This window comes from Pteronotus mesoamericanus, unplaced genomic scaffold (genome assembly GCF_021234165.1).
Source record: "Pteronotus mesoamericanus isolate MK-2021 breed Mesoamerican mustached bat unplaced genomic scaffold, CSHL_Meso_final contig_40, whole genome shotgun sequence".
Lineage (NCBI taxonomy): Eukaryota > Metazoa > Chordata > Mammalia > Chiroptera > Mormoopidae > Pteronotus > Pteronotus mesoamericanus.
Window position 1 is genome coordinate 15,110,967 of NW_026555150.1, and position 26,013 is coordinate 15,136,979.

At 38.3% G+C, this 26,013-nt stretch overlaps 1 protein-coding gene across 3 annotated transcripts in view; it reads right to left on the minus strand.

Annotated features, from left to right (window-relative positions):
* Positions 1-26,013, minus strand: part of MOSPD1 (motile sperm domain containing 1) — a 79,418-nt gene that overhangs the window by 3,510 nt on the left and 49,895 nt on the right. Inside the window, exons 1-6 of one of the 3 annotated variants that reach the window (XM_054577048.1) lie at positions 14,691-14,812; positions 13,930-14,055; positions 12,973-13,004; positions 4,653-4,907; positions 4,466-4,541; positions 2,655-2,872 (exon numbers count right to left, since the gene is read on the minus strand). In XM_054577048.1, coding sequence (XP_054433023.1) covers positions 2,655-2,872; positions 4,466-4,541; positions 4,653-4,806 — 448 coding nt within the window. In that variant the 5' untranslated portion in view covers positions 4,807-4,907; positions 12,973-13,004; positions 13,930-14,055; positions 14,691-14,812. Of the gene's footprint in view, positions 1-2,654; positions 2,873-4,465; positions 4,542-4,652; positions 4,908-12,972; positions 13,005-13,929; positions 14,056-14,690; positions 14,813-26,013 lie in introns of those variants that run through there. The other 2 variants (XM_054577047.1, XM_054577049.1) reach the window with 2 other exon arrangements.

Below are 26,013 nucleotides of genomic sequence, written 5' to 3' on the forward strand. Positions count from 1 at the left end.
CAGTATATAGTATATGATAATGATAATAACTATGTTAGTGGCTTCTGTATTTTCTATATTATATAGACTTTTATCATTATTTTTACAGTATACTCTTTCTATTTATAGAGTTTGCTGTAAAAAAGTATGCCATGTTAAGCAGGCAACAGCAGCCTCATAGGTCTCATGTTTTCAACATCTCTTGATTACATCATTTTCTCTTGTGCTTGATTTAATCTCATGTTGTTTTGTGCAGTGACACATTGTACAGGTTTGTCGCCTAGGAGCAATAGGCTATACCATATGGCCTAGGTGTGTAGTAGACTATATCATCTAGGTTTGTGTAATTGCACTATATGATATATGAACAACAATTATCTAATGGCACATTTCTCAGAACATATCCCAGTCATTAAGTGGCACATGACTGTATTAAAATAATAAACAGAAGTTAAAAATATCACTTTGCCAACACAGACTAAATCAGTCACCATTACACTCTATTAAAGAAGAAAATTTTACTCAATTCCATATTAGAAACATTGGGGTATCTACCCACAAACAGGACATGTTGGCCAAGACTATACATAGGACTTTACTGTTGTATTGCCCTTGTTCTAGAGTGTCCATAGCAACAGAAACCTTACAAGACAAAGGAAACCAATCCAAAAGACCCTATAAAATAAGAAGTCCAGCTGTCCTAGTGTAGCCCATGCACACATTTCCCATGTAAGTAGTCAGTCCTTCATATTCATGGGTTCCATATCTTCAGATTCAACCAACCGCTGATTTGCAGTTGGAGGATGTGGAGCCCATGGATACAAAAGGCTGAAAATGGCATTTGAGCATCTGTGGATTTTAGCATTCAGGGCTGGGGAGGGAGGGGTCCTGGAGCCAGTTACCCTTAGATACCAAAGGATGATTGTACTCTTTGCAGAGGACATAATAGTGAACAAGACAAATAAGAGGCCTGTTTTCATTGAGCTTCCTGACATGGATGGCTTAGACAGATTTTTTTTTTCCAAGACAGAGATCACCACGTGTTATTCCAATATTACCTATCTTCATTCATCTGCCTACTCCAATTTTACAATTAGAGGACTATTTTAATATACTTCAGATACAAAAGTTTCATTATAAAACTAAAACATGAATAAAATGCTCAATTAATACACATTTTAATTATTTAGCCTTTCAGGATAATTTTTCATTTGATTTCTAATACATTTAAAAATAATAGAGGATAAAAACTATAACTGAACTTTTTTAAAATTTTTTATTCTATCACTTTTCTGGATATTACTCAGGCAATTTGTAAATAGTGTTCCTCCTTTGCTAGTAATTGTTGTTTTTTATTTTTATTTTTTAATTAATTTATGTTATTTATTTTTAGAGAGAGGGAAAGAGGGAGCAGGAGAGGGAGAGAAACATCAATGAGTGGTTGCCTCTCACACGCCACCTACTGGGGACCCAGCCTGCAACCCAGGCATATGTTGCCCTGACTGGGAATCCAACTGGCTTCCCTTTTGTTTCACAGGTCAGCACTCAATCCACTGATCCACACCAACCAAGGCTAAACTTTTAACTCTAATTATTCAAAAAGAAAAACAAATATTCATTATATGGCCTTTCTTGTTCTGGAGAAGGCATTTTAAAAGGGGAAACTTGTATCTCATAAATATTTATAAGTCAACTTACTATTGATCTGAGGCCAAAGTGACATTTGACAAAGGGGCTCTTACAGCTTCAAAAGATGAAAAGCTGGTCCTATCAGTCAATAACAATTGCTAAGAAGAGAACAATCTACTAGCTACTACCTGGTCCCTAGCCATGGTTCCACCAAAAAATCTGAGCATTTTCTACATGGACTGAGAAGCCTTGACTACAGTAAATAAAGAGGCATTACTCCCTGTGTTATTGAAATAAACATGCTAAGATGAACAAATTGGTATAATATAATGAGAAGTAGACTTTATGTGGCAATTTCAAGGACAGCTACTGTCACATTCATGTATCACTATTAAAAAAGTTTCCATGTTTTCTTATGGAAAATTTATCTTCCTCCTTTAATAATAGGGTTGGACAGAGATAATGAGAAGTTAAGGGCAGGGGGGAAGACATCCAAAGAGTTGAAGATGAGGATAGCGTCAATGTTGAAAGAATATATCATAACATTTCTGAATATCTGAGCTGGAAGGAAATGAGGAATGGAGAGGGATTCAATTAATAGCCCATAAGGGATATTATAATCTACTTAGTTTAATTAACTTCAACTTTAATGAGATTTTTTTCAAAATAATATGAACAGTTCACCAAGCTTGGCCTATTGCCAAAGACAATCTCTCTCTCTCCTTCTCTGAACTAATTAAATGAGAAAGAATATAGGAAAGTCACAGGAACAAAAGTATATAATTGCCAAATTGTGCTAGCATTATAAAGTACATTCCCCAGGTTTTATAGATTTAAAGGTTATGACAACATTTGCCCTCTCCTTTCATCATCCTCTAGTCCTCTCTGGAAGTCCAGCTCTAGATCTTGACCTGTAGGTTCTGTTTTGAAGTAGCTGATTAGGTTTAAAGTGACAGATTATTTTTCTAGTAATTATTCATAGCTCCCTGATTAAAGTTAGAAATGCGTAAGACCTCAAAAGAGCTTTAAAAACAAACCAAAATTACCTGGTTGAAATGGCTGCTCAAAAAATAAACTTTCGCTTAATGGTTCCTTTATTCTTTTTTCCTCTTCTTCCTTTTGTTGCTCTTTTGCAGAAGGGAGAAGAGTAGCCACAACCTCTTTCCTTCCTAAAGCCTTCCTCTGGCTTTGCTCAGAAACTTGCAGACGAAATTTGTCTATTACACCATAGTGACAGGATCGAACATCTCTATGACGAATCACACTGAAAACATTAAAAAATAACAAATGATGTTTAGGTTTCTGGGGGGCTATCAAACAAAATTCAGCAAGAGATTTCATACAATAAAACCATATTAAGTTACCATAACCAAATACTCAAATATAGAAATTTGCTAATAAAAATAAAAAATTATAGTAAAACCCAAAAAGAAATGGGTAATTCTGAAATATTTGATAAAAGCACATACTCTGAAACATAGAATAGAAGTCTGACAGGTAAAGAAAATTCCTTTGGCAATGACATTTTTTCTGGATATCTGTGTGCAGGAATATTTACTAAATAAAATATATGAAATTGTTTCTTCCCCCCACAAAAGTCTCATAAATCTCTATTGCCTCTTATTGTTCAAGTAACAAACCTCACCCTAGATTTAAAACTGAAATCCATGAATGCAGGTGAAAATAAGCATTTGCATAAGTAATCCATTCTGAGCAATCCAACCAAAAGCTAACAATACATGTCTATATCTCTCTGAAAAGTTTAAGGTACTTTCATGTTATGACTTATCTGCAATTCAATACATTTTACTTCATTCTTAATATAGAACACAGAACAATTAGGTCTAAGGTAACACATTTAATTGACTAGAGACTATATTTCTTTGGAATAGTCCTTGCTTATTTTGCACTGAATGAAAATCAAAAGAAATGTGCAAAATACATCCTTAAATACACATTATTTTAAAGCTTTAAGTCTATTTAAAAAAATACTTCTGCTTCTCATTCTCACAGAAAATTTAAACAAATGCAGTTTATTTGGTGGTTTAAATTTAGGGCAGGTCAATGGATTCACCTGGTCACCACCAGTTCTAAAGCGAAAATTAAATATAAACAGCTTGAAAAAAACAATCATTTATCTGACATTCTAAGAAGAAATTATCTGGAAGAGCTCAGATAACCTTTTACAGATAAACGTACTTGCTTCCTCTTTGTATAGATGTACTTCCAAGCTTATTAGCTGAATTATTTCAGATGAACTTACATTACCATTGTTCTGAGAGTATAGTATTAGTTTCCCAAATGTCACTATAATAGCAAGATGTTTCAAAGAAAGCTAAATTTTTATTATAGCTAGAGAAATGTAAAGGAATAAGTTAGAACTTTACCTTCACAAATGTCCGTTATGACTAAAAGCACAACTATGAGGAAATGTTCATGGAAAGAGTAACACACAATCAGTTCCAACATAATGAAATATTTTTTATTGACCTGTTTAGAATCTCTTAGAAACGTCTTAACAAGAATTTTTGTCTTTTTACTTATATTTATTGGGGTGACATTGATTAGTAAAATTATATAGGCTACAAGTGTATAACTATGATACATCATCTGTATATTGTATTGTGTGCCCACCACCCAAAGTCAAATCTCCTTCTGTCAGCATATATTTGACCCCCTTTACTCTTTCCTACCCCCAGCCCCCAAGTATTTTGATAGACTAACACTTTCAGCAAAAAAAAAGTATAATAAATGCCTATGTGGGAACAGCTTCAAGAAAAAACAATTTTCAAGTTAAACAGTTAAACACAAATATTAACACACTAAAACATGTTACCAGGAATTGATTGGGACTTACATATCCACACAACACTGAGGCTTTACTGCACCTGCAGCATCAACGACAACATACTTATTTGGAGTAGTACACAAAACTGAAAGAAAAAGTCACAATGGCCATTAGTGTTTTTTAAAAAATTAGTTTCTACAAGTAAAAATTTAGTAGGGACTAGTTAAAATCCATCAAATAGACCTAGGAGACTCACCTTTGAACTTTAAGGCAAACTCATAGGGATTATATAGAGTCAACACTTGCTTATGCGTTGACTGGTCATCTGCATAAAATATTAACTCCGTGGGAAACACAAAAACAGGAAGATTTCCTTCCACTAACTCTAGCTGTCTTTTTTGTTGATGCATTGGCACTGAATCCCCCTTGCTGCAGCTTCTGTTTTTACAGTCTTAAATCTATTTTAGATTTTTCTTATAGTTAGTTAAAAATTCCAAAGCATTTTGGCAATCTAGAAAGAGAAGAGAAAAAGAAAACTGAATGATACCTGTTTTCATTTGTTGTCCCACCACAAAAAGCATGCATTAAAATAGGCCCCCGAATAATTTAAACATGTCTTTTGACTTTTCCTCCTGGTCTATTTATATAGTTTTTACCAAACTATGCCAAGAAATTTATACATGTTCCTTCCACTTTCAAGATTTCAACCTATGATAAATAACATTAATACTTGAATGAATAAAGGCTTTCTACCTCAAATTAATCACCCCCTTTCAAAGAGATGAGATCAGAGATATCATTCTTTTTAAACCTGTTTGTAAAAAAGTAGAATAAATTAAGTACTGTCACCACCAATTTTATGTTAGCCAATCAGAATTCTTAAAAAACTAAAAAATATAAAACAAAGTAAGTTTCCGTGATTTATAGGAGAAAAACATGAGAATCACTTTCACACTTATTTCAACAATACTTTATTTAGTGCCTTAAGACAGTATGGATGGGAGATTTGTTTTAATCTTTGTTTTATTCAAACCCAAGATAAGCAAAAATGTCTGGAAAGGAAGCCAAATATCCAAACTTGCTAAGCAGTCCATGGCATTTTCTATGAAAATCCAAAGTCAGTAAGTAGGCCTTGGCATGCGAGTGGCACTGTGCCTCCCCTCCTACGTCAAGTGCACAGACTTCGTGAGAGCTATTTTCTTCCAACTTCAAAGATCTTTCTGGATTCTTTCTGGGATTCTTGAATATGTTCCAGACAGTTGTAACTGGCAGAAGTCTGACTGTCTGATAAATGCAATGTTTCTGTATTTATTTCCTAATCTAATTTTAAGCAACAACATTATTTAGCTAGCAACCTAAGTGTGAATTTTTTTCAAATAAAATGAGAAAGTTAAACATATAATCACAGAAAATGTCTGATTTTGACCCTGTAGATCACACCTTTAAAATAGGCCATAAAGAATTTAATACTTTCCATTCAAGTTCCCATACATTCAAAGAGAAATGTAACAAATGATTGAAATTTTTTATTTTACCAGCTATTGGGGCACACAAGCTGATTCTGATTAAAGCCTTTCCAACTTTTACCAGATAGGATACTGTATAGTCATGTATGCAAATTTTTATCCTTTTCTCTCAGCTGAAAGCCTATTATAGGCCTGGCACTATGTCAGGAGCTGCACAAAGATACAAAGATGAATAATGCACAGACCTTGTCCTCAAGAAACTCAAGTCTCATTGATAAAACAAAATAAACATTGAATCTACCCCTATTATAATGCATGCTGTTGTATATGAAGTACTAGGGAATTAAGAGAGTACATGAGTAGTTCTACCTGGAAGAGAAGCTAGGAGGTGGCATTTGAGGTAGTCCTTAAATAAAAGAAAGAAACACGCCCTGACAAGTGTAGCTCAGTGGGTTGGGCGTCATCCTGTGAACCAAAAGGTCACCAGTTCCATTCCAGTCAGGGCACATGCCTGGGTTGCGGGCCAGGTCCCCAGCTGGGGGTGTGTGAGAGGCAAAGAAAGGAGAAAAGAAAGAAAATAAAATAAAAAAGAAAAGAAAAAAGAAAAGAAAGGGAGGGAGAGAAGAGAAGAGAAAAGAGAAGAGAAAAGAAAAAAAGAAAAGAAAAGAAGGATACAGACTTCTGTGCTGGGGGGATGGTTTGGTAGAGAAGGCATTCAGAACTAGGGAACAACAGCATAAGCAAAGGCACAGAAATGTGAAGGTAAGGGAAAATGTTGAAAAGGTTGTAATCCACAGGCTCTCCCAGATTATCATGGTAATTTATATCCATTTATTTCATACCATGCATGTAGTTCATAACTGTTTTTTTCATCAAGCTAAAAGGACCTATGGACACTTTTATATGTAATATTTAACATTTGTATAATTCATAACAAATTGCAAATTTTCATCAATTACATACACTGAATGAATTAATATATGTAAAACTTTTAGCAGTTACTCTAGGCCAGGCAATGTTCTAAGTGTTTGTTGTTGTTATTAAATTAGGAAGAGACCAGACTAAGACAAAAAATGTCAGCAAGCCTCCTGCCTCCTAGTCCAGTATTCTTTCTGCTATACCAAAGTACCTGTCCATTTCAATAAAATATAACTAAGATTATTCTGAAAAGCATCTAATTAAATAATTCTATTTTTGAGTTTTTATTTGCCCCAAAATTTCTTTCTTTTTCTAAGAGCCATACACATTTGTATTTGGATAATCTGCTCTCAGGTTTGGTATCTTATTTTTTCAATACAAAATAATAAGCCCTATAATTACTTCCTTAGTAGCTTGGATATTAGGAATAAAACATCCAAATTTGGCATCACTAAATAAAATTGAATATATCATTCTAAAAATGTTAGAATGATAATTTACCTTATGATAAAAGGTGGGATTTCTGATTTGTAGAAGATAGTTTAGTCAATAAATGTTAATAAAGCTGGGTCTCCTTCTAGGGGGAAAAAAGTTAATTTATCCCTCACTTCTTATAAAATTCCAAAATTTTATTAAGGTAAATTCCAAATGGATCAAAGCTTCAAATGTAAAGAAATAAAACCATAAAACAATAGAAACCATGGGAAGTATTTTCTTTTTTTATAATCTTAGGTTTTCTAACAACCAGAAACCAAAAAATATTGGTAAATCAACTACGTAAAAACTTACGTTTGGCAAAGTGCTTTCTAAGCAAAGCCAAAGGAACACTTTCAATTTATATCATAGGAAATTTCTAATTTTCCTACTATATATAAAGGTCCTACAAATCATTACAAAGAGATATCTCAATATATAAATGAGCAAACACTACAATATTTTATAGATAAGGACATACACATTGTTCTTAAACTTACAATAGGTTGCCTAACTTCACTCACAAGAGAAATACAAACTAAAGTTATACTGAAATAAATGTTTTCACCTGTCAGATTAGCAAAAATCAAAAAGTTTCATTGCACCTGGTTGGAGCAATCAGGTATGTTCTTAACATGGCTGGCATAGATATAAATTGGCACATGTACTCTACCTGCCAAAATTAAATGCACATACCCTCAAATCTAGAGATTTATATCCATGGAATTTGGCTACTTCCAGGAATTTGTCTGGCATAAATATTCCCCATGTGAAATAGTGTATGTGAAAGAATTTTTGTTTTTATTTTTTTTTTCCAGCACTGAGGATTAAAGTTTATGTGAGGCACATAGAACAAAGCTTGGCACTCAATAAGAGCTAGTTGTGTCAATAGCAAAAGATTAGAAACAGCCCATCTGTCCATTAATAGAGGATTTATTAAACAAAATATAGCCATTTGTTGGATAACATATCTGTCAAGAAGAAAGAGGAAGCTATTTGTTTAGTGTGCATTTGGACTTATTTTCAAGGGTAGCATTGAGTGAGAAAAGCAAGGTGCTATCCTGAATGCACAGGATGCTGCCACTTGTATGAAAAAAAAGGAGATAAAAGAATATGTAAATTTATTTTCTTAGATATGGATAAAATATCTCTGGAGGGGTATCCCAGGTCACCCCTGGAAATAAATTGAGTGACTGGGAACAGGGGTAGGAGAGCTTTCTTCAAATACCCTCTAGTATCTTTTGAATTCTGAATGCTATGAATAACTATTCAATTTTTTTTAAGTTCGAAAAGTTTGAATTAAACAACAACTCTGCTAAGGCCTAATTTGAAAAAGGTGCCAGATTTGAAACAGAATAAGGAATTTAGAAACGATGTGTAAAAAATCTGTTAATTGTATTTCCAATTTATGATCCTTTCATAAATTTGAAAACCTTAAAACTGTGTGTAGAGTGATTCCAATTATTTAAAATAATTTTACATGCAACAAACTCATTGCAATGAGAAAATAAAGTTTTATTTAAGACAACTTGCAAACTTAGGAAAATGTAAAACTTTTTGTTATAAAGGAGTATAAGATGATTTATAAATCTAACCAGGAAGTTAAAATTAAGAAGTTAGTCATCACAGATCAGAGAAGAAATTTTACAAGCTTTACGTATTGGCTTAGTATAAATTTTTATTCTTTTAATTTTTAAGCTTTCCCTTTACCAGTTGAATATGTATACATTCTCCCGCGAATTGTGACTAGACTATCTCTGGTCACCATAAGTGTTTAATCATTTTTGAGCAGTTTATTATTTCTTTTCATATCCCTATTTCCATTTCTCGCTTATCTTGGCTAAGATATACATTGCCTCCTGAATTCCAACCAGTGGAAATTAGAGAGGAATTAGCACCAGGTCACCAAGGCAATATTAGAGACTCTGCCAACAAACCTAATGAAGCTAAAACCTGCCTTTAACTGATGGATTTCCGGAGACTAACACTTTCTCCTTGTTCCAGTCCATATTACAAAATGATAAAGTCCAAAAATTCTGCGGAGAAATTATATACTAAACCAGAAAAACCATACTGAATATTTGTTTATAAGGTTTCTTTCATAAAAGCATACACAAAGTCAAAGAATTTTAGCTCCTGACCCTTCTCATTTTACTGCTGAGGAAAGCAGGTGCAGAGTGAGTAAGGGACTTACCAGGGAATTAGTGGCAAGACTCTGGTCTCCAGACTCACCCTTCCCTACAGTCATCATCTCCTTTGTGTCTCACTTTAAAAGTCCTGCTCCCTGATGCTGACATCCATGCATGCCCTCGTCTCTAGAAAATTTCCCTGCTTTTTCAGAGAGCTCTCAAAAGATGATCTAAAATTCAAGCCTTGATACCTATTTTTCCTTTTCAGTTTTATAAAGTAAAAAATCAAGAGACAGTTCCATTAAGTTGTCACCTTTCTTTTCTTGATTATGAAAGAATAGCTATGGCTGTCAGTAACTATTCATTAGGGCATTAATAACCAAGTGTTATCTTATTTGTTCTCTCTGGACACCAAAATGTTCCTCATTCTTCAAAGCCTAGTTCAAATTCCCTCTCCTTGCAATTTTCTTCTACTACACTGATTTACATGAATCTCACTAATTCTATTATTTTTAATGTATTTGTTGTATGGATTGGCTATTTTGACATTTGCTTTGTGGGGATTAATTTTGACTCCCCAGACTTCAGGCATAATGCCATGTTGTTTTTCTGTGGGTTTTTTTTTTTTTTCATCCTTCATATACCCAAGCTTAGTGTTAGTCTCTTAGCAGATACTGAGCTTTTCAGTTAACCTACAGGTGTCTACTAATAATTGACCCCTTCATCAGGGAACACTCCCCTTCCATGTAGCTGAACATACTTCATCTGAAGACAGGCAAAGGAACCCAATTAGAGGAACAGTAAATCTATAGTGCCTGCTTGCCATGGGTTGCAGTAAGGGCCAGCAGTGTTTAGAAATCTGAGGCTCCAAAAGACCACCATACCTTCAGCCTTTCAAGTAAACAGTGCAGCTAGGAGCTGGTGCTACAGGAAACTACCTTGTCCTTTTCCTCCACACTAAAGGCACAACAATGCAATCCTGAATGAAATTTGAAAGAAAACCCTATGTATGTACACCACCTTGTGACCAGTTTGCAAACTTTTCTCTCTCTCTCTCACACACACACACACACACACACACACACACACACACACAGAGCCTAAACACCCTGAAACCTTCACTTTCCACCATCAGTCCAGAGAGACCAATATCCCAAAAGTATAATTATTTTCTGTCTCCCTCACTTTGGACCGACCAGAAAGGAAATGAGATATGCAGGGGAGTTTCAATATCTTTTACCACCATAGATTCAAAACTTGGAGACTATTAAAGACCACAGAAACCACTTTAAAAGCATATTGTCATTTGCCCCTCCTTTTCTGAGAAGAGGAAGCTACAAGAAAAATCAAATGAAGTAAGTGAAACTTAGGTATTCTTGTACTGAAGTGGATCAAAGTTTGAAACAGGGATGATTCGAAGTACAGACTTCCCCCAGAAACTAATAACCCATCTGCTTGGCTTCAGAGCACCAGCTACTTACTACCTGTCCCCTGGCTCTTCTGTTTACTCTGATTAGGGTTCCTAGCTCCACCTCCAGGTCTGCTCCCTTTTATCTGGGCACAAGGGTTATCTTCTTTCTCCATACTTGGTGCAGTCCTTGCCAATGGCCAACTAAATACAAAATAGTTAAGAGCAATAAGTTCTTTTGCTTTACTCTCAATGGTATTAAAACCTCTCTTTCCTTCCCATTTCATAAACTCAGTTCTCTTCCTCTTTGAATGTCCAGTATTATCTATTGGGATTTTTAATGGCCACTATGTTCCTAAAGTCAACTCTTCCACAAGTGATGTTGTAACATTCACTTTATATTTTTAAATGGTTCAATGCTCAATATTAGGCAACTTTTGTTTTTATACATTTCCTACTTTTTTGTATAATTTGGTATCTTACACATGGGATTGACTGCTATAAATGATATGTAGTGATGGGCTACTACATATTCAAGATATAAATTTAAGTGCCGCATGCTTTAAGCATTCAAAAAATTAGGATGCCCTCCAGTAATGTCTTTTTAAAAAACATTTCCTTTGCCCTGGCTGGTGCGACTCAGTGGGTTGGGTGCTGGCCTGCAAACCAAAAGGTCGCCAGTTTGATTCCTAGTCAGGGCACAGGCCAGGGTTGTGGGCTAGGTCCCCACTTGGGGACACGCAAGAGGCAACCAACTGATGTATATTGAGGTTTCTCTCCTTCTTTCTCCATTCATTCCCATCTCTCGAAAAATAACTACATAAAATCTTTGGAAAAAATTTCCTTTAAGATAGTTATTTCCAACATTTGTTTTACAACATCCCAATATGTCTTCAGTTATTTCAAGATGTATGTGCAATTCTTAAAGCAAAGGTCATATTAATTCATTATATGAAATATGTTTCCTATATATATTATATAGGAATCCTACTAACTGTATAAAATCTGAAGTAGGAAACTGGTTGCCACTGCCTAGTCAAGCACAGCACCTGACTCCAGAGTAGTCATAATGAGAAGAAAACTGTTTGAATGCGTGTGGCATAGAGAAATAATGAGGACTAGTCTCAGAAAGTAGGAATAGAGAGGAAACAGATTTTAGAAATGTTTATCAGGTGGCCCAAGTTCTATCAGGAAACTAGGATAAATCCATACAAAGGTGTGACTGTAATGGTTTTTACATAAAAGCATACTGTACTCTTGTTGAATATATTGACCACTAGATGTTTTAGTCTGGTCTGCTTGGTAGATCTACTTCTCACTGTAAGTTAGTAAACTGGCATTCATATATTAACATATATTAACATAATAACTTTTATGAGTGTGGTTAATGTAAATCAATCTCTGAGACTGGTAAATAATTTCTGGATGTGCCTGCAAAATTAAATTTCAAACCCTAAAAATCTTTTTTTTAAAAAAAGTCATTGGTTCTGGTGATCTAACCAAGGTACTACCAAGGTGAAGTCCTGCTAAAGCTACCTTCTTTTTATTCTAACTTTACCACTGATCACGTAGCCCACTTATTTCAGGTAAAAGTTGGAATGAGTAAAAGAATCAAACTTAGTACTATGCTGTGAATGTCATGAAAGTCAAATGGGACTGTTATTTCTAGTTTTGGAGGCACTATTTTTCTGAGGCAATCTTCAATTTCCTGATGGTGAGAAGAATGAAAAAGAGAGGTACAGATCAACCTATTCAGCTAATTTATCTAATAAGATTTTTTCAGAGTGTGATTTCTATTTCTATTAGGACTCTGGATACCTCATTACTTACTGCACATATTTTAGTTGTTACTAGTATCTTGGCCTATTTGACCATCTTATTTTGGCCAAGAATAGTTCCCAATCAAAAACTGCACTATTCTATGGAATTGGAGAACTGTAAAAGAACCTGGAGGTTAAAACAAAACTTTCATATTACAAATGAGGAAAACAGAGGGCCTCAAAGAGTAAATCAGTTAATCTGTTTATTGCAGGGTAAGAGTCTCCAGAATGTTACAAGGTGACAAAACAAGATTAAGAACAACACTGATAATCTGCTCCTTTACACTTTAGACAAGATTTTAAATTCCTCTATTTTCCATTTTTAACTTTCTTAACACAAAAAGAATAGCAAATTACTTACTTTATTGGGATGGGAAGATTTTCTGGTAGTTTCTTGTTATATGTTTTCAGGAATTGGAGTTAAATGTAAATGTTCCATAGCAAAAAAAAAAAAAAATTGGGGGGAGAAAACGTACATGAACAATTTAAGGGGAGAAGCATGCATTATTTTATGTGTTCTTTGTTCTATTTTCTATCTTTGCCAATAAAGGGGTAACTATACTGAATATTGTACATGATATATTTTGGTGCATTATATTTAATTATATATTACATTTAAAGGGACTCTATCATAATTACCCTTCACAGATTTGAAAAGTTACACATTTTCAAATATCCTGGTATTTGAGTGAACTTCTTATTTTGAGAGTTCTAGAAATGCTTCAAAAACTAATTTAAACTGGCCTCCTGTTTGGGTTTGTAGACATGAACAACTTGAACGGCACATTGAACCCTGTTTCCAAACTTCCCACTGCTTTATACCAAATATACCACAATCTAAAAGTTGGTGTCCACCCTCTATAAAATATCTATGTATAGCATCTTATAGTCAGAGAGATTTCGCAGAACTTACAGAAAGCATCGACAAGATTTTCACCATCAAGGATATACTAAACCCCATGTGTGCCCCGCCTGAAAACGTAGACCTTTTCCCTGTCTGGAATTCACATTAAGAATGCATTCCTAAAGAACAAGACTGCTTTTTAGGCAAGATCCAAAGGACCCAATTTTTCAGGTTTGCGTCGATCTCATTTCCTTTCAAAGGTCAAATATCTGGGACTGTTTTCATCTAATATTTGCCCTTTCGTTCCCCAACATGAGAGATCTATTTGAGTCTACTGGTGCAGAAATGTTACTATAGTCCGGGGAGGACAGATGTCAGTTACTTTACCCAGAAGGGGAAACCGCAGAACACTGAATAAGTGAGGGAGGGCAGGGAAGAGAGTATCAACAGTCCGTCCTAGGACTTCAGCTCTACCTGATTGGGTCAGGCCCAGCCTTTCCAGCCCCCATCCCCACACCGGCTGGCTCCACGTGAAACCGGTCATGTGAGCCTGTTTACAGCCAAGCAGCTGGTGCAACCATCAGGATTCGTGCGGAGGTCCTGGAAGGGGGAAGCATACAGGCCACATACCTCCTACACCCCCCCTCCATTATTCCAAGACGTTCACTCCTCCTCCCTGCCCTTCTCCACCCCACTTTCATCTCCCTCCAGCCACCCCGGGACGCAGCTCTCCAGCCCCGCTGATTTCCAGTTGCTCAATGGGTTGGGGGGGGGGGGGCAGCAGGGCTGGAGGAAGGAGGAAATGCGAGGACTGTGTCACCCCGAATAGAGAGTCAAACTCCCTCCTGCAGTCCTCTTCAAAACATCCGCCAAAGAGTTGTCCCCGGAGTCGCATCCCCGGGGTAACCGAACTCTGTTGGGCAGACATAGTGAGGATTCCGAGCCTGCTGCCTCCGCCCGGGAACAAGAGACACACACACTGGCCGGCCAGACCCTGGACTGGGATCCGCATACGGCAGGGCAACTGACAGAGATGAAGCAGAAAGGACCCCATCTGACTCCTTCTCTCCACTTCCCACCCGCATCCTGGCTCTTCGGAGCCCTGCTGTCAGTCACGGAGCCATGCTCGGGGTTTGGGGATTGCTCTTTCTTTCCACGGGGTCTCTCAGCAACGTAACTTCCATGTTTTCCCGAAGTCGGAAGAAGTGGGTGACAGGACGGTAGGGGACTCTCACCTCGGCAACACTGGCTCCTCAGAAAGCAGCTGCGACTGCTCCTCCGGTCCTTTGTCAGCGTCTCTGGGCTGCACTGCCTGCTGGGATACCGGAGGACTCAAATGCCACCTCTCTCCGCCCTCGAGGATGAGAGCTGCTGCTGGAGGGTGGGTGGGAAAAGGGAGGAGAGGTGGAGCCAGGGGCGGGGCCGGAGCCGAGGGCGGGGCTTCCATACTGCCACCTGGCATCTGGGGTTTCTTCATTCTCATACTCCAAACTTCCTCCTGTCTCTCACTTGACCCTCTCCTCCCCTTCCGTACTCTCCCAATGCTCCTTGAGACTGGGGACTCTTACAGATGTGCCACCTGCCTTTGCACTTGTTATGCAGCCACCTTTTACTCCTCCACCTTCATACTCCCCTACACACTCACAGATCCAGTGAGTACTCAAGGCTACTTGATTCTACCTCTGAGACATGTCTTATTGACCACCTTTCTCCACTCTATCACCCTTAGTGCAGCAGGCTCTGTTTAGGCCCCATGACCATTTGCTCAGTTAGATTCCTGTTTGGACTCTCTCCTTTCACTCCTACATTTGTCTACCCGATCTCTCAGACAGCAACCAGAGGGATTTATCTAAGATGTATAGCTGACTGTGTTACTCTTCTGCTTAAAACCTTTTAATGCCTCAGCAGTACCTACACCCATTAACATGGTATATAAGGCCTTCTGTAATCCTTTACTGATGCACCCAATACTCTAACCCAACAAACAGGCCATCCATGAAAGACAGCAGGGCCTGGGACAACTCAGCCAGTGTTGGCTACCTCAAATCCTCCCCCTTGTAAGGAGACCACAAAGTCAGTAACACTCACAGGCCCCTTAAAGTATCATTAACAATAGAATTTTCAAAGTTAAATTTTAATGATGTTCATTAGGAAAACAAAGGTGCAGCTGCCACAGGTCCCCTCCCCACAAGTCAAAGGCCCAAAGAATTCTCCCCAGTTGCCCATCTGAGCAATGGGCTGTCAGCATATCTTCCTTGGGCTCAGGCTTCTGATGCCTTTGCTCACAGATTCCCTCCACTTATAATGTCCTTCTCTGTCTTTGGAATACTATCTGTCTTTCAAGGCCTGGAGGAAATGCCATGTCCTCAAATAAACCTTCCGGAATCTCCCAGTAGACCTGTTTTTTAAAAATTTTTATTGTTATTCTATTACAGTTGTCCCAATTTTTTCCCTCTTTGTCCCCTTCCACCCAGCCCAACCCCTGCTCCCACAGTCAATCCCCACACCCTTGTCCATGTCCACGGGTCATTCACATATGTTCTTTGACTACTGCCTTTACATTCTTTCTACCATTATCCCCCTCCCCTCCTCTCTGGTTCCCATGTTTACATGCCTCTGGCTCTATTTTGCTCATTAGTTTATTTTGTTCATTAGATTCCTCTTATAAGTGAAACCATATGGTATATTTGTATTTCTGTTTCACTTATTTCACTTCTTAGCATAATGCCCTCTAGATGCATCCATGTTTTTGCAAATAGCAAGATTTCATTCTTTTTATGGCTGCATAATATCCTTTTTTTGTTTGTTTTAATGTGGCTAGGTCACTTTTTTAAACTATATTTTATTGATTATGCTATTACAGTTGTCTCATTTTTTTCTCCCCCTCCGACCTGCACCCACCCTCCAACCGGCATTCCACCCCTCCTTAGTTCATGTCCATGGGTTTTACATATAACTTCTTTGGTGTCTCCATTTCCTATACTATTCTTCACCTCCCCCTGTCTATTTTGTACCTACCATTTATGCTTCTTATTCCTTGTACCTTTTCGCCCATTCTCCCCATCCCCCTCCCCACTCATAAAGCTCCATGTGATCTCCATTTCTGTAATTCTGTTCCTGTTCCAGTTGTTTGCTTAGTTTGTTTTTGTTTTTCTTTTTAGGTTCATTTGTTGATAGTTGGGAGTTTGTTGTCATTTTACTGTTCATAGTTTTGATCTTCTTCTTTTTCTTAGATAAGTCCCTTTAACGTTTCATATAATACTGGCTTGGTGATAATGAACTCCTTTAACTTGATCTTATCTGGGAAGCAATTTATCTGCCCTTCCATTCTAAATGATACCTTTGCTGGATAAAGTAATTTTGGATGTAGGTCCTTGCCTTTCATGACTTTGAATACTTCTTTCCAGCCCTTCTTGCCTGTAAGGTTTCTTTTGAGAAATCAGCTGATAGTCCTATGGGGACTCCTTTGTAGGTACCTGTTTCCTTTTCTCTTGCTGCTTTTAAGATTCTCTCCTTATCTTTAATCTTGAGTAGTATAATTATGATGTGCCTTGTTGTGTGCTTCCTTGGGTCCAACTTCTTTGGTACTCTGAGCTTCCTGGACTTCCTGGAAGTCTATTTCCTTGGCCAGATTGTGGAAGTTCTCCTTCATTATTTTTTCAAATAAGTTTTCAATTTCTTGCTCTTCCTCATCTCCTTCTGGCACCCCTATGATTTGGATGTTGGGACAATTAAAGTTGTCCTAGAGGTTCCTCAGCCTCTCCTCATTTTTTTGAATTCTTGTTTCTTCATTCTGTTCTGGTTGAATGTTTATTTCTTCCTTCTGCTACACATCATTGATTTGAATCCTGGTTTCCTTCCCTTTACTTTTGGTTCCCTGTATATTTTTCTTAAATTCACTTTGCATAGCTTTCAATTTTTCCTGCATTTTGTGACCATACTTAGTGATTTCTGTGAGCATCCTGATTACCAGTATTTTGAACTCTGCATCTGATAGGTTGGCTATCTCTTTGTCACTTAGTTCTTTTTTTTTTTTTTTTGAGTTTTGGTCTGTTCTTTCATTTGGGCCATATTTCTTTGTCTCAGTGCTCCTGTTATGTTGTAAGTGGCAGAGCCTTAGGTATTCACCAGGGTGGAGCATGTGTTATGGAGCTGTATGTGGGGGAGGGGTCAGAGAGGAAACAATGCCACTTGCTTAGCTCTCGCCCCATTTTCAGTCACTTCCCTGCTATCCACAAGCAAATTGGGCCCTTCTGGTACTGATTCCTGGATAGGTGGGTTTGTGTACATTCTGGGACTCTGTGAGTCTCTCTAATGAACTCTCCCGTGAGGCTGGGAGTTTCTCCTGCCTCCACAACCCCTACAGATTTTTACAGCGAGAGGTTGAGGCTTTCTTTTTCCGCACTGGAACCCTAGATTGCGCAGTCTGTCTCACTCTCCTGTTGTTCCTCCTGGTTTATCTGCATGCAAATGTGGGACTGCCAGCTGCAGTCTTGCCTGCCCGATAGGCCACCTTGCCTCATGTCCTCTCTGCCCTGGCTGCCCATCTCTACCCCTCCTACTGGTCTGGATAAATAGTTCTTCTTTAACTCCTTGGTTGTTGGACTTCCATACAGTTCAATTTTCTAGCAGTTCTGGTTGTTTTTTGTTTTTCAATTTGTTGTTGTCCTCCTTTTGGTTGTGCAAGGAGGCAAAGTATATCTACCTATGCCTCCATCTTAGCCAGAAATTTCCCATTCTTTATCCATTCATTTATTGATGGACACCTCGGTTTGCTTCCATATCTTGGCTATTGTAAATAATGTTGCAATAAACATAGGAGTGCATATATCTTCAAATTAGTGTTTTGGTTTCTACAGTTAAATATCCAGAATTGGAATTGCTGGGTCCTATGGTAGATCTGTTTTTAGTTTTTGAGGATGCTCCATACTGTCTTCCATAGTGGCTGCACTAATTTGAAGTCCTACCAAGAGTGCATAAGGGTTCCCTTTTCTCCATATCCTTGCCAACATGTTATTTGTTGATTTTTTCAAACTATTTTTTTATTATTTTTAAAGATTTTATTTATTTTTCTTTAGAGAGAGGAGAAGAAATGGAGAAAGGGAGAGAAACTTCGATGTTTGAGTGAAACATTGATCAGTTACCTCTCACATGGCCCCAACTGGGTACCTGGACCGCAATCCAAGGATTTGACCTGGAATCAAATGGGTGACGGTTTGTGGGATGACACCCAACCCATGGAGCCACATCAGTCAGAGCTATTTGTTGACCTTTTGATAATAGCCATTCTGACAAGTGTGAGGTGCTGATATCACATTGTGCTTTTGATTTGCATTTCCCTGATGATTAGTGATGTTGAGCATCTTTTCATATCTGTTGGTCATCTGTATGTCTTCTTTGGAGAAATGTCTCTTCATGTCCTCTGTCCATTTTTGGATTGGATTTTTTTGTTGTTGTTGTTATTGAGATGAATGACTTTTTTGTATATTTTGGAAATCAACTCCTTATTGGACATGGGAATATATTCTTCCATTCAGTAGGTTGTGGTATTGGGAAAACTGGATAGACACACACATGCAAAAAAAATGAAACTGGATCACTCTTTTTATACCATATGCAAAAATAAACTCAAAATAGATCAAAGACTTATATGTAAGGCCTGAAACCATAAAACCCGTAGGTGGCTAAAACATAGGTAGTAAGCTATTTGACCTCAGTCTGAGTAATATGTTTTTTGATATGTCCCCTTGAGCAAGGGAAACTAAAGTAAAAATAAACAAATGGAAATTCTATTAACTCCTGCTTCATCACCACAGAATCTTGCTTATTTTGCTTTGCAATTTTTTCTGAATTACATAATCACTAATCATATAAATGTCTTCCTTTCTTTCCTACCTAGACTATGAATTCCTCAGCTCCCAACACCAATACCTAATCAAGAAAAGACATCAGTACAATTGGATGAAATGAAATCCTTCAACTCCACAGCATCTGAAGCCCTAAGCAAGCCCAAAAAGGATCTTAGGCTATGCCTCATATAGCTACACTCCCTTCCCTAGGTAACCTCCATCTTGACCCAGCCACATGTCATTTTGCAAACACAAACTGGTTAGGCAGCAGAGCATTGCAAAAGGACCAACGCTTGTACTTCCCTTGCAGGTCAGACTGGTTTGTTGTACAGTATGTGGTTGTGGAAAATGTAACCAGTACAGTTCACATGAGAATCCAGTGTAGAAAAATTTCCTGGTGCCATAGAAAATAACTGAGTTTCCACATGCAGACATAACTCCTAACTTTGGAAGGTTTTTGACTCCTATTTGCCCAGGCTATGCTTGGGCTCCATATCCCTTCAGACTTTGTATTCTGTATTATAAGGTATTCTTTTTTTAACAATGTATGCATCTTGATTTGTATTGTTCTTGCATCATTGAATGAATATTTATTTTTTCTCCAATTATATTACAAGGTACACCCTGGCAGGGTTTTCTCATCCCTAAAATGGGGACAAGAATCCTTGGCCTACCCTTTTAACAGTTTGCCAGCCTGTTAAAAGATTCTAAGGTGGTAATATTTACAGAATGTGTGATAATGTAAGTATAGCATGCTCTTCAAATATAAGGTCTGTTTTATTATTACAATTTTAGAAACCTTTACACTGTACTACTTAGGTATATACATTTGAGATTCCACATTTGGAATCAAAGCCTTTATTGCAAATTTCTGGGCATAATGCTTTAAATCATAGTTCCCCAAATTTGCCAGAAGATAAGAATCACTGGGAGACCTGGTTAAAAACACATTCCTAGGATCTACACTAGACCTACTGTATAAAAAATTCCAGATAAGATTCTGCTCTCACAATTCTAAAGTGTGGGTATGTCTACACCACCAATTCTCTGACACCAGCTGTGTGTCCTATAATTCAACTAGATTTTTTAATTTTAATTTTATTTTTCAATTACAGTTTACATTCAATATTATTTTGTATTAGTTTTAGGTCTGCAACAAAGTGCCCCTCCTATATTTTCTATACCCACCGGGCACCATACATAGTTATTACAATATTATTGACTATATTCCCTATACTGCAGTTTATACCCCTGTGACTATTTTGTAACTACAAATTTCTACTTCTTGAGCCCTTTGCCTTTTCACGCAGTCCACCAATTTCCCTCCCCTCTGGCTACCACCAGACTGTTCTCTGTATCTATTAGTCTGTTTCTATTTTGTTTGTTCATTTATTTTATTCTTTAGATCCCATATATAAGTGAAACCATATGGTATTTGTTTTTCTTTGACTTACTTCACCTAATACCCTCTAGGTCCATCCATGGCTGTCGCAATGGTAAGGTTTCATTCTTTTTTATGCCCAAGTACAATTCCATTGTATATATGTACTTAAAACTTCTTTATCCAACTGCCTATTGATGGGCACTTGGGTTGTTTCCATAGCTTGGCTACTATAAGTAACACTGTAATGAACACAGAGGTGCATATTATCTTTCAAATTAATGTTTTGGGTTTCTTTAGATATATACCCAGAAGTAGAATCACTGGGTCAAATTCAACTCAATTTTGACAATATCCACCCAGAGATAATGTCAGTTCCCACAGGTAAAGTGCTTAGTCCCATAAGACTGCCCTCTGCTTCATATGCCAATCATAAGTCCAGGTTGTTACATGTGCTGTACTTCTGAACTACTGGCTATAAATCCAAGGTTCCCACAGCACCTTCCTTGGGTTTGGTTAATTTGCTGAAGTGGCTCACAGGATTCAGGAAACCCATTTACTCACTAAATTACTGATTTACAACCAAGGATATGAATTAACATCCAGAAGAAGAGACAAATAGATGAGGTCCAAAACAAAGGAGCTTCTGTTTCTGTGGATTTGGAGGCCCAGCATGGCAGCATGTGGAAGAATTCTGGTTCACCAACCTGGAAGCTCTCTAAACCTTGTCTTTTTGGGTTTTGTATGGAGGCTTCATTACACATGCATGATTGATGAAATCATTGAACACTGGTGATTGATTCAACCTCCAGGCCCCTTAACCTTTCCAAGAAGTCACGGGTGGGGTGGGACTAAAAGTTCGAACCTTCCAATCATGTGGTTGGTTCACCCAGGGAGCTGACAACCAGCTCCCCCATCCTTAGGTAGAGTACAAGTCACCTCATTAACATAAATTCATGAACGGGGTTATAAGTGGATAAAACAACTATGGGACATTTACAAAATAGAATACTACTTGGTAATAAAAAAAAGAAAAATTTACCTTTTCTGACAGTATGGATGGATCTTAAGAACGTTACGCTAAGTAAAATAAACTAGTCAGAGAAATACAAATGCCATATGATTTCACTCATATGTGGAACCTAATGAACAAACTGAATTAATGATACAGAGAGATCTGATCAGATCACTGGGAAGGAATAGGGAGGGGCCATCAGAGGAGGTTGCCCAAGGAAATGGTAATGGCTGAGAAGCTGAATGCCTCCAGAGCACATGGAATTATAGGCTGGAAGATTTAAAATAAAAAAGAGGGCACAGACTGGCTCTCTGGGGCTCTCTTCCTTGAGGATGGCTGGTTGATCATGCTACAGCTGCCTGCATTTCCCAACTGATGGTATTTTGTATGAGAAGGAACTCCAGAAACAGCCTAGGATCGGGCCGGCCTGGCAGCAGAGGGTGGCAGGGTTATCCTTCTTTAGGTGTTCTAAAGGGGGTGTCCTCTGAAGCAGAAACCTGCCATTCTTCCAAAATTGTGTAGCTTTCGTATCTTATGTTGTTTTAGTTTGTAAACTAATCCTATAGAAATAAGATAATTAAAACCTAATGGTGGGGGTGGCGACTGATAGGAGAACAGGTGTTAAAGAGTTTGGCCTTAATTGATAGGCTTAAGTAACTAATGCAAGTGGAAAGCTGTTATTCCAAAATTGTGTAGTTTTTGAATAGACTCCTTTCCTTTATCTCAAAAACTTTGCCTCTGGAATTTTGCCTAGAGGGTGGCAGCAGGCAGCAGGACCCCACTTGCAATTCAGTGACACTAACAAGGAAAGTGGGGACAGACTCATAGATGGGGCAGCAGGATAACAGCTAATTGTGGGGAGGTGACGGTGGAGGGATTGAACCAAAAGGAAAAAGGGATCATGGACTGACAACAGGGTGGTGATTGCTGGGGGGAGGAGAGTATTAGGGTACTAAATGGTAATGGTAAAATACAATAAAGATTACATTTTTCAAATATCCAGATATCTTTATCTGCTCTCATCGCTTAGGAAATTCCAAGGATTTTAGGAACTCTGTGCCAAAAACAGGAGTAAGATCAAATATATATTCATTATAAATTACAATGTCTCACCAGAAGAAAAACAAGGTCAGCAGTACAATTAAGAATGACACCAGGTGATTCATATCCTCAGACAAGTCTAGAAGACATTGCTATTACCTGTTATTCACATATCAAGAATTAGTTTAGGATTCTTTCTGGAAAGACCTTTCAGATAAGATGAAAAATAAAAAATGGAACAGAATTTGAGAGAAGGCTCCAGAAGGACAAACTTTAGTCAACAATTGTACCTGCTACTAGTACAGGCAAAACCTTCCCCTTGGATTTCCTTGTCCTTATCCTAAACTCTCAGAAACTTACTTGAAGCTATATGGCTTGCAGGTAATCTGATACACCAAAGTGTTAAGCAGGGGCCTTTACTGCTTCAGTCCAATTAATGATTTTCCAGGTTTTAAGACCAACACTCCTTTAGATCCCTCTCTTCAGAGTTCTCCCTGCTTTCTGAGTAGATCTTTTTCACAGCAGTTAAACACTGTATCATCATGGTTTTCCTATTTGTCTTTAAGGTGGTATGGGTTGGACTTGGTCTTATCTACCCTTGCGTCTCCAAGACAGGGCATTGTGCCTGATGTATTGTAGGTACTGGTGTTGAGCTTCCCTGTGAAATTGTTTGCTGTCTGCATAAACTACTTGACTAGGGGCTCATTAAGGGCAGCCACAGTTCATCTTTGTATCCTCATGTCTTAGCCTTATGCCATGCAAAAAATCATCAGTCAGCAAATGTTTGTTGAAGAGTGAGTGGAGGGATTGAATAAAAAGGAAGGAGGATTCATGGACATGGACAACAGTATGGGGATTGCTGGAGGGAGGTGGTATAAGGGGACTAACTGGTAATAGAAAAATATATAATAAAGATTAAATTTAAAAAAGAGCGAATGGTCTCCTTTTTGGTAGTGATACAGAGAAATCTGATCAGAACACTGAGTAGGCGTAGGGAGGGAACATAGGAGGAGGTTGCCCAAGGCCATCTGTAGGGTAAGTGGAGGCAGTCTGGCATCCTCACCCAGATGCTTGGGTAACTAGGGGGAGCAGCTTCTCACAACCTTGAAGCTGATAAAGCAGTGTTCTCACAGCCTTGAGCCTTGGTGCGATAAACTGCCCCTTAGCCTTGAGTAGGCTTGCATGTGCAGCTCCTGCTAGATTACTTCACTTTCTGGCCTGAAGCCGGCTTTGTTTGTGCTAGTACTTAAGGAGATAGGGACTTCTCACAGAACAGAGACGGGGAGGCGGGGTGGGGGGAAGGAGTGAGTCGGGGCGCTGACACAGACACGGGTTTGTGGCCTGTGTGACTCCCAAACAACGGCATGACAGGCATTTATTTCCACGGCTTCACGCACATTCTTTTGTCTACCTGAGTCTCAAGTGGACCTGCCTAGCCTAGGGAGGCTGCAACACACCCTGATAAACAGTCGAGAACAGGAATCCGAATGCCTACAGAATGCATGGATTCATGGGCCAAAAGATTTAAAATAAAGCCCTAGCTGGTATAGCTCAGTGGGTTGAGCACTGGCCTGCAAACCAAAGGGTTGCTGGTTTGATTCCCAGTGTAGGGTACATGCTTGGGTTGCAGGCCAGGTCCCCAGTAAGGGGCACATAGGATACAACCACAGATGGATGTTTCTCTCCCTCTCTTTTTCCCTCCCTTCCCTTCTCTAAAAATAAATAAATAAAATCTTTTTTTAAAAAACATTTAAAATAAAGAGGGCAGAGACTGGATCTCGGGCTCTCTTCTTCCTCCTCGAGGATGCCTGGATGATCGTGCTGCAGCTGCCTGCATTTCCCAACAGATGATATTTTCTATGGGAAGGAATTCTGGGTTCAGCCTAGGATAAGGTTGGCCTGGCAAAGGGTGGCAGGGCCATTCTCCCTTGGGTGTTCTAGAGGGGACAGGCTCTGCAGCAGAAGCCTGCCATTCCTCCAAAATTGTGTAGCTTTTGTATCTTATGTTGTTTTAGTTTGTAAAATAATCCTATATAAATAATTAAAAACTAACAGGGGGAAATGATAAGAGAACTCAGGTGTTAAAGAGTTTAGTCTTACTTGATAGGGTTAAGTGATTAATGCTATAACTAAAGAGTTAAAGAGTTTAGCCTTAATTGATAGGCTTAAGTGACTAATGCATGTGGAAAGCTGTTATTCCAAAATTGTGTAACTTTTGAATGAAGACTCCTTTCCATTATCAACAAACCTTTGCCTCGGGAATTTTGCCTAGAGGGTGGAATTGGCACTGGCCATCTTGGAATTAATGCTCAGGGAGAACCTATGGCTTATAGCCTTTATTCAGGCATGCTACTTTGGAACTGAGCTTACTTTGGGAAGGACCTTCTGGGAAGAGTGGGAAATATTGCCTAGTTGTCCCATTACCTTGAGTCAAAGGCTGGGACTGGAAGATGTAGCTAACACAGAGCTGAACACCAACAAGCCTTTGGCTGAATTCTTATCTGCTGACAATGGAGATACATCCAAAACTATGCAAATGATGGTGTTAAAGGCCATACCTTTAATTCTAGAATGTTCAGACATATGGCATTGCTAAACTACTTGGGAAGCCTTTAATCAGAGCCTCTTTCCTCTTTATTTTTACCATTTTGGAAAAAATTAAGTAATAGCAATCATAACTGCAGGTGGCAGAACATACAAGGGTGGCAGCTTTAATTGCCTAGAGTCCTTTTTGCAAAAGTAGGAACTGATTTCCATCATACCACTAACTAGCTGTATGACCTTTGTTCATTGGGGACCTCAAAACTTCGCAACAGCATGGATGGAACTAGAGAGCATTATGCTAAGCGAAATAAGCCAGGGGGCGAAAGACAAATACCATATGATCTCACCTATAAGCGGTACCTAACCAACAATACAAAGATGCAAGGAAAATAAGACCAGCAACACTGAAAGGAAAAGAAACCAACAGACAAGAGGGAAGGCAGGGGGTGGGGCAAAAGGAAGAGAAGGGGAAAGTCAAGGAACATATAGCAAGGTCTCATGGACAAAACCAAAGGGGAAGGGTTGAGGGAGGGAGGGGGGAGGGGGCAAGGGAAAGTGGTGGGGGGAAGGCGGAGACAAATGTAGTTGAAAAATAAATAAATAAATAAATAAATAAATAAATAAATATTTCAGTTAAAAAAAATTCACCCACCTGTACAATGAGATTGCTAGACTACAATAGGACTGTGGCAGGTCTGGCTAGAAATTTCTGTTCACGGTCTTGGAAA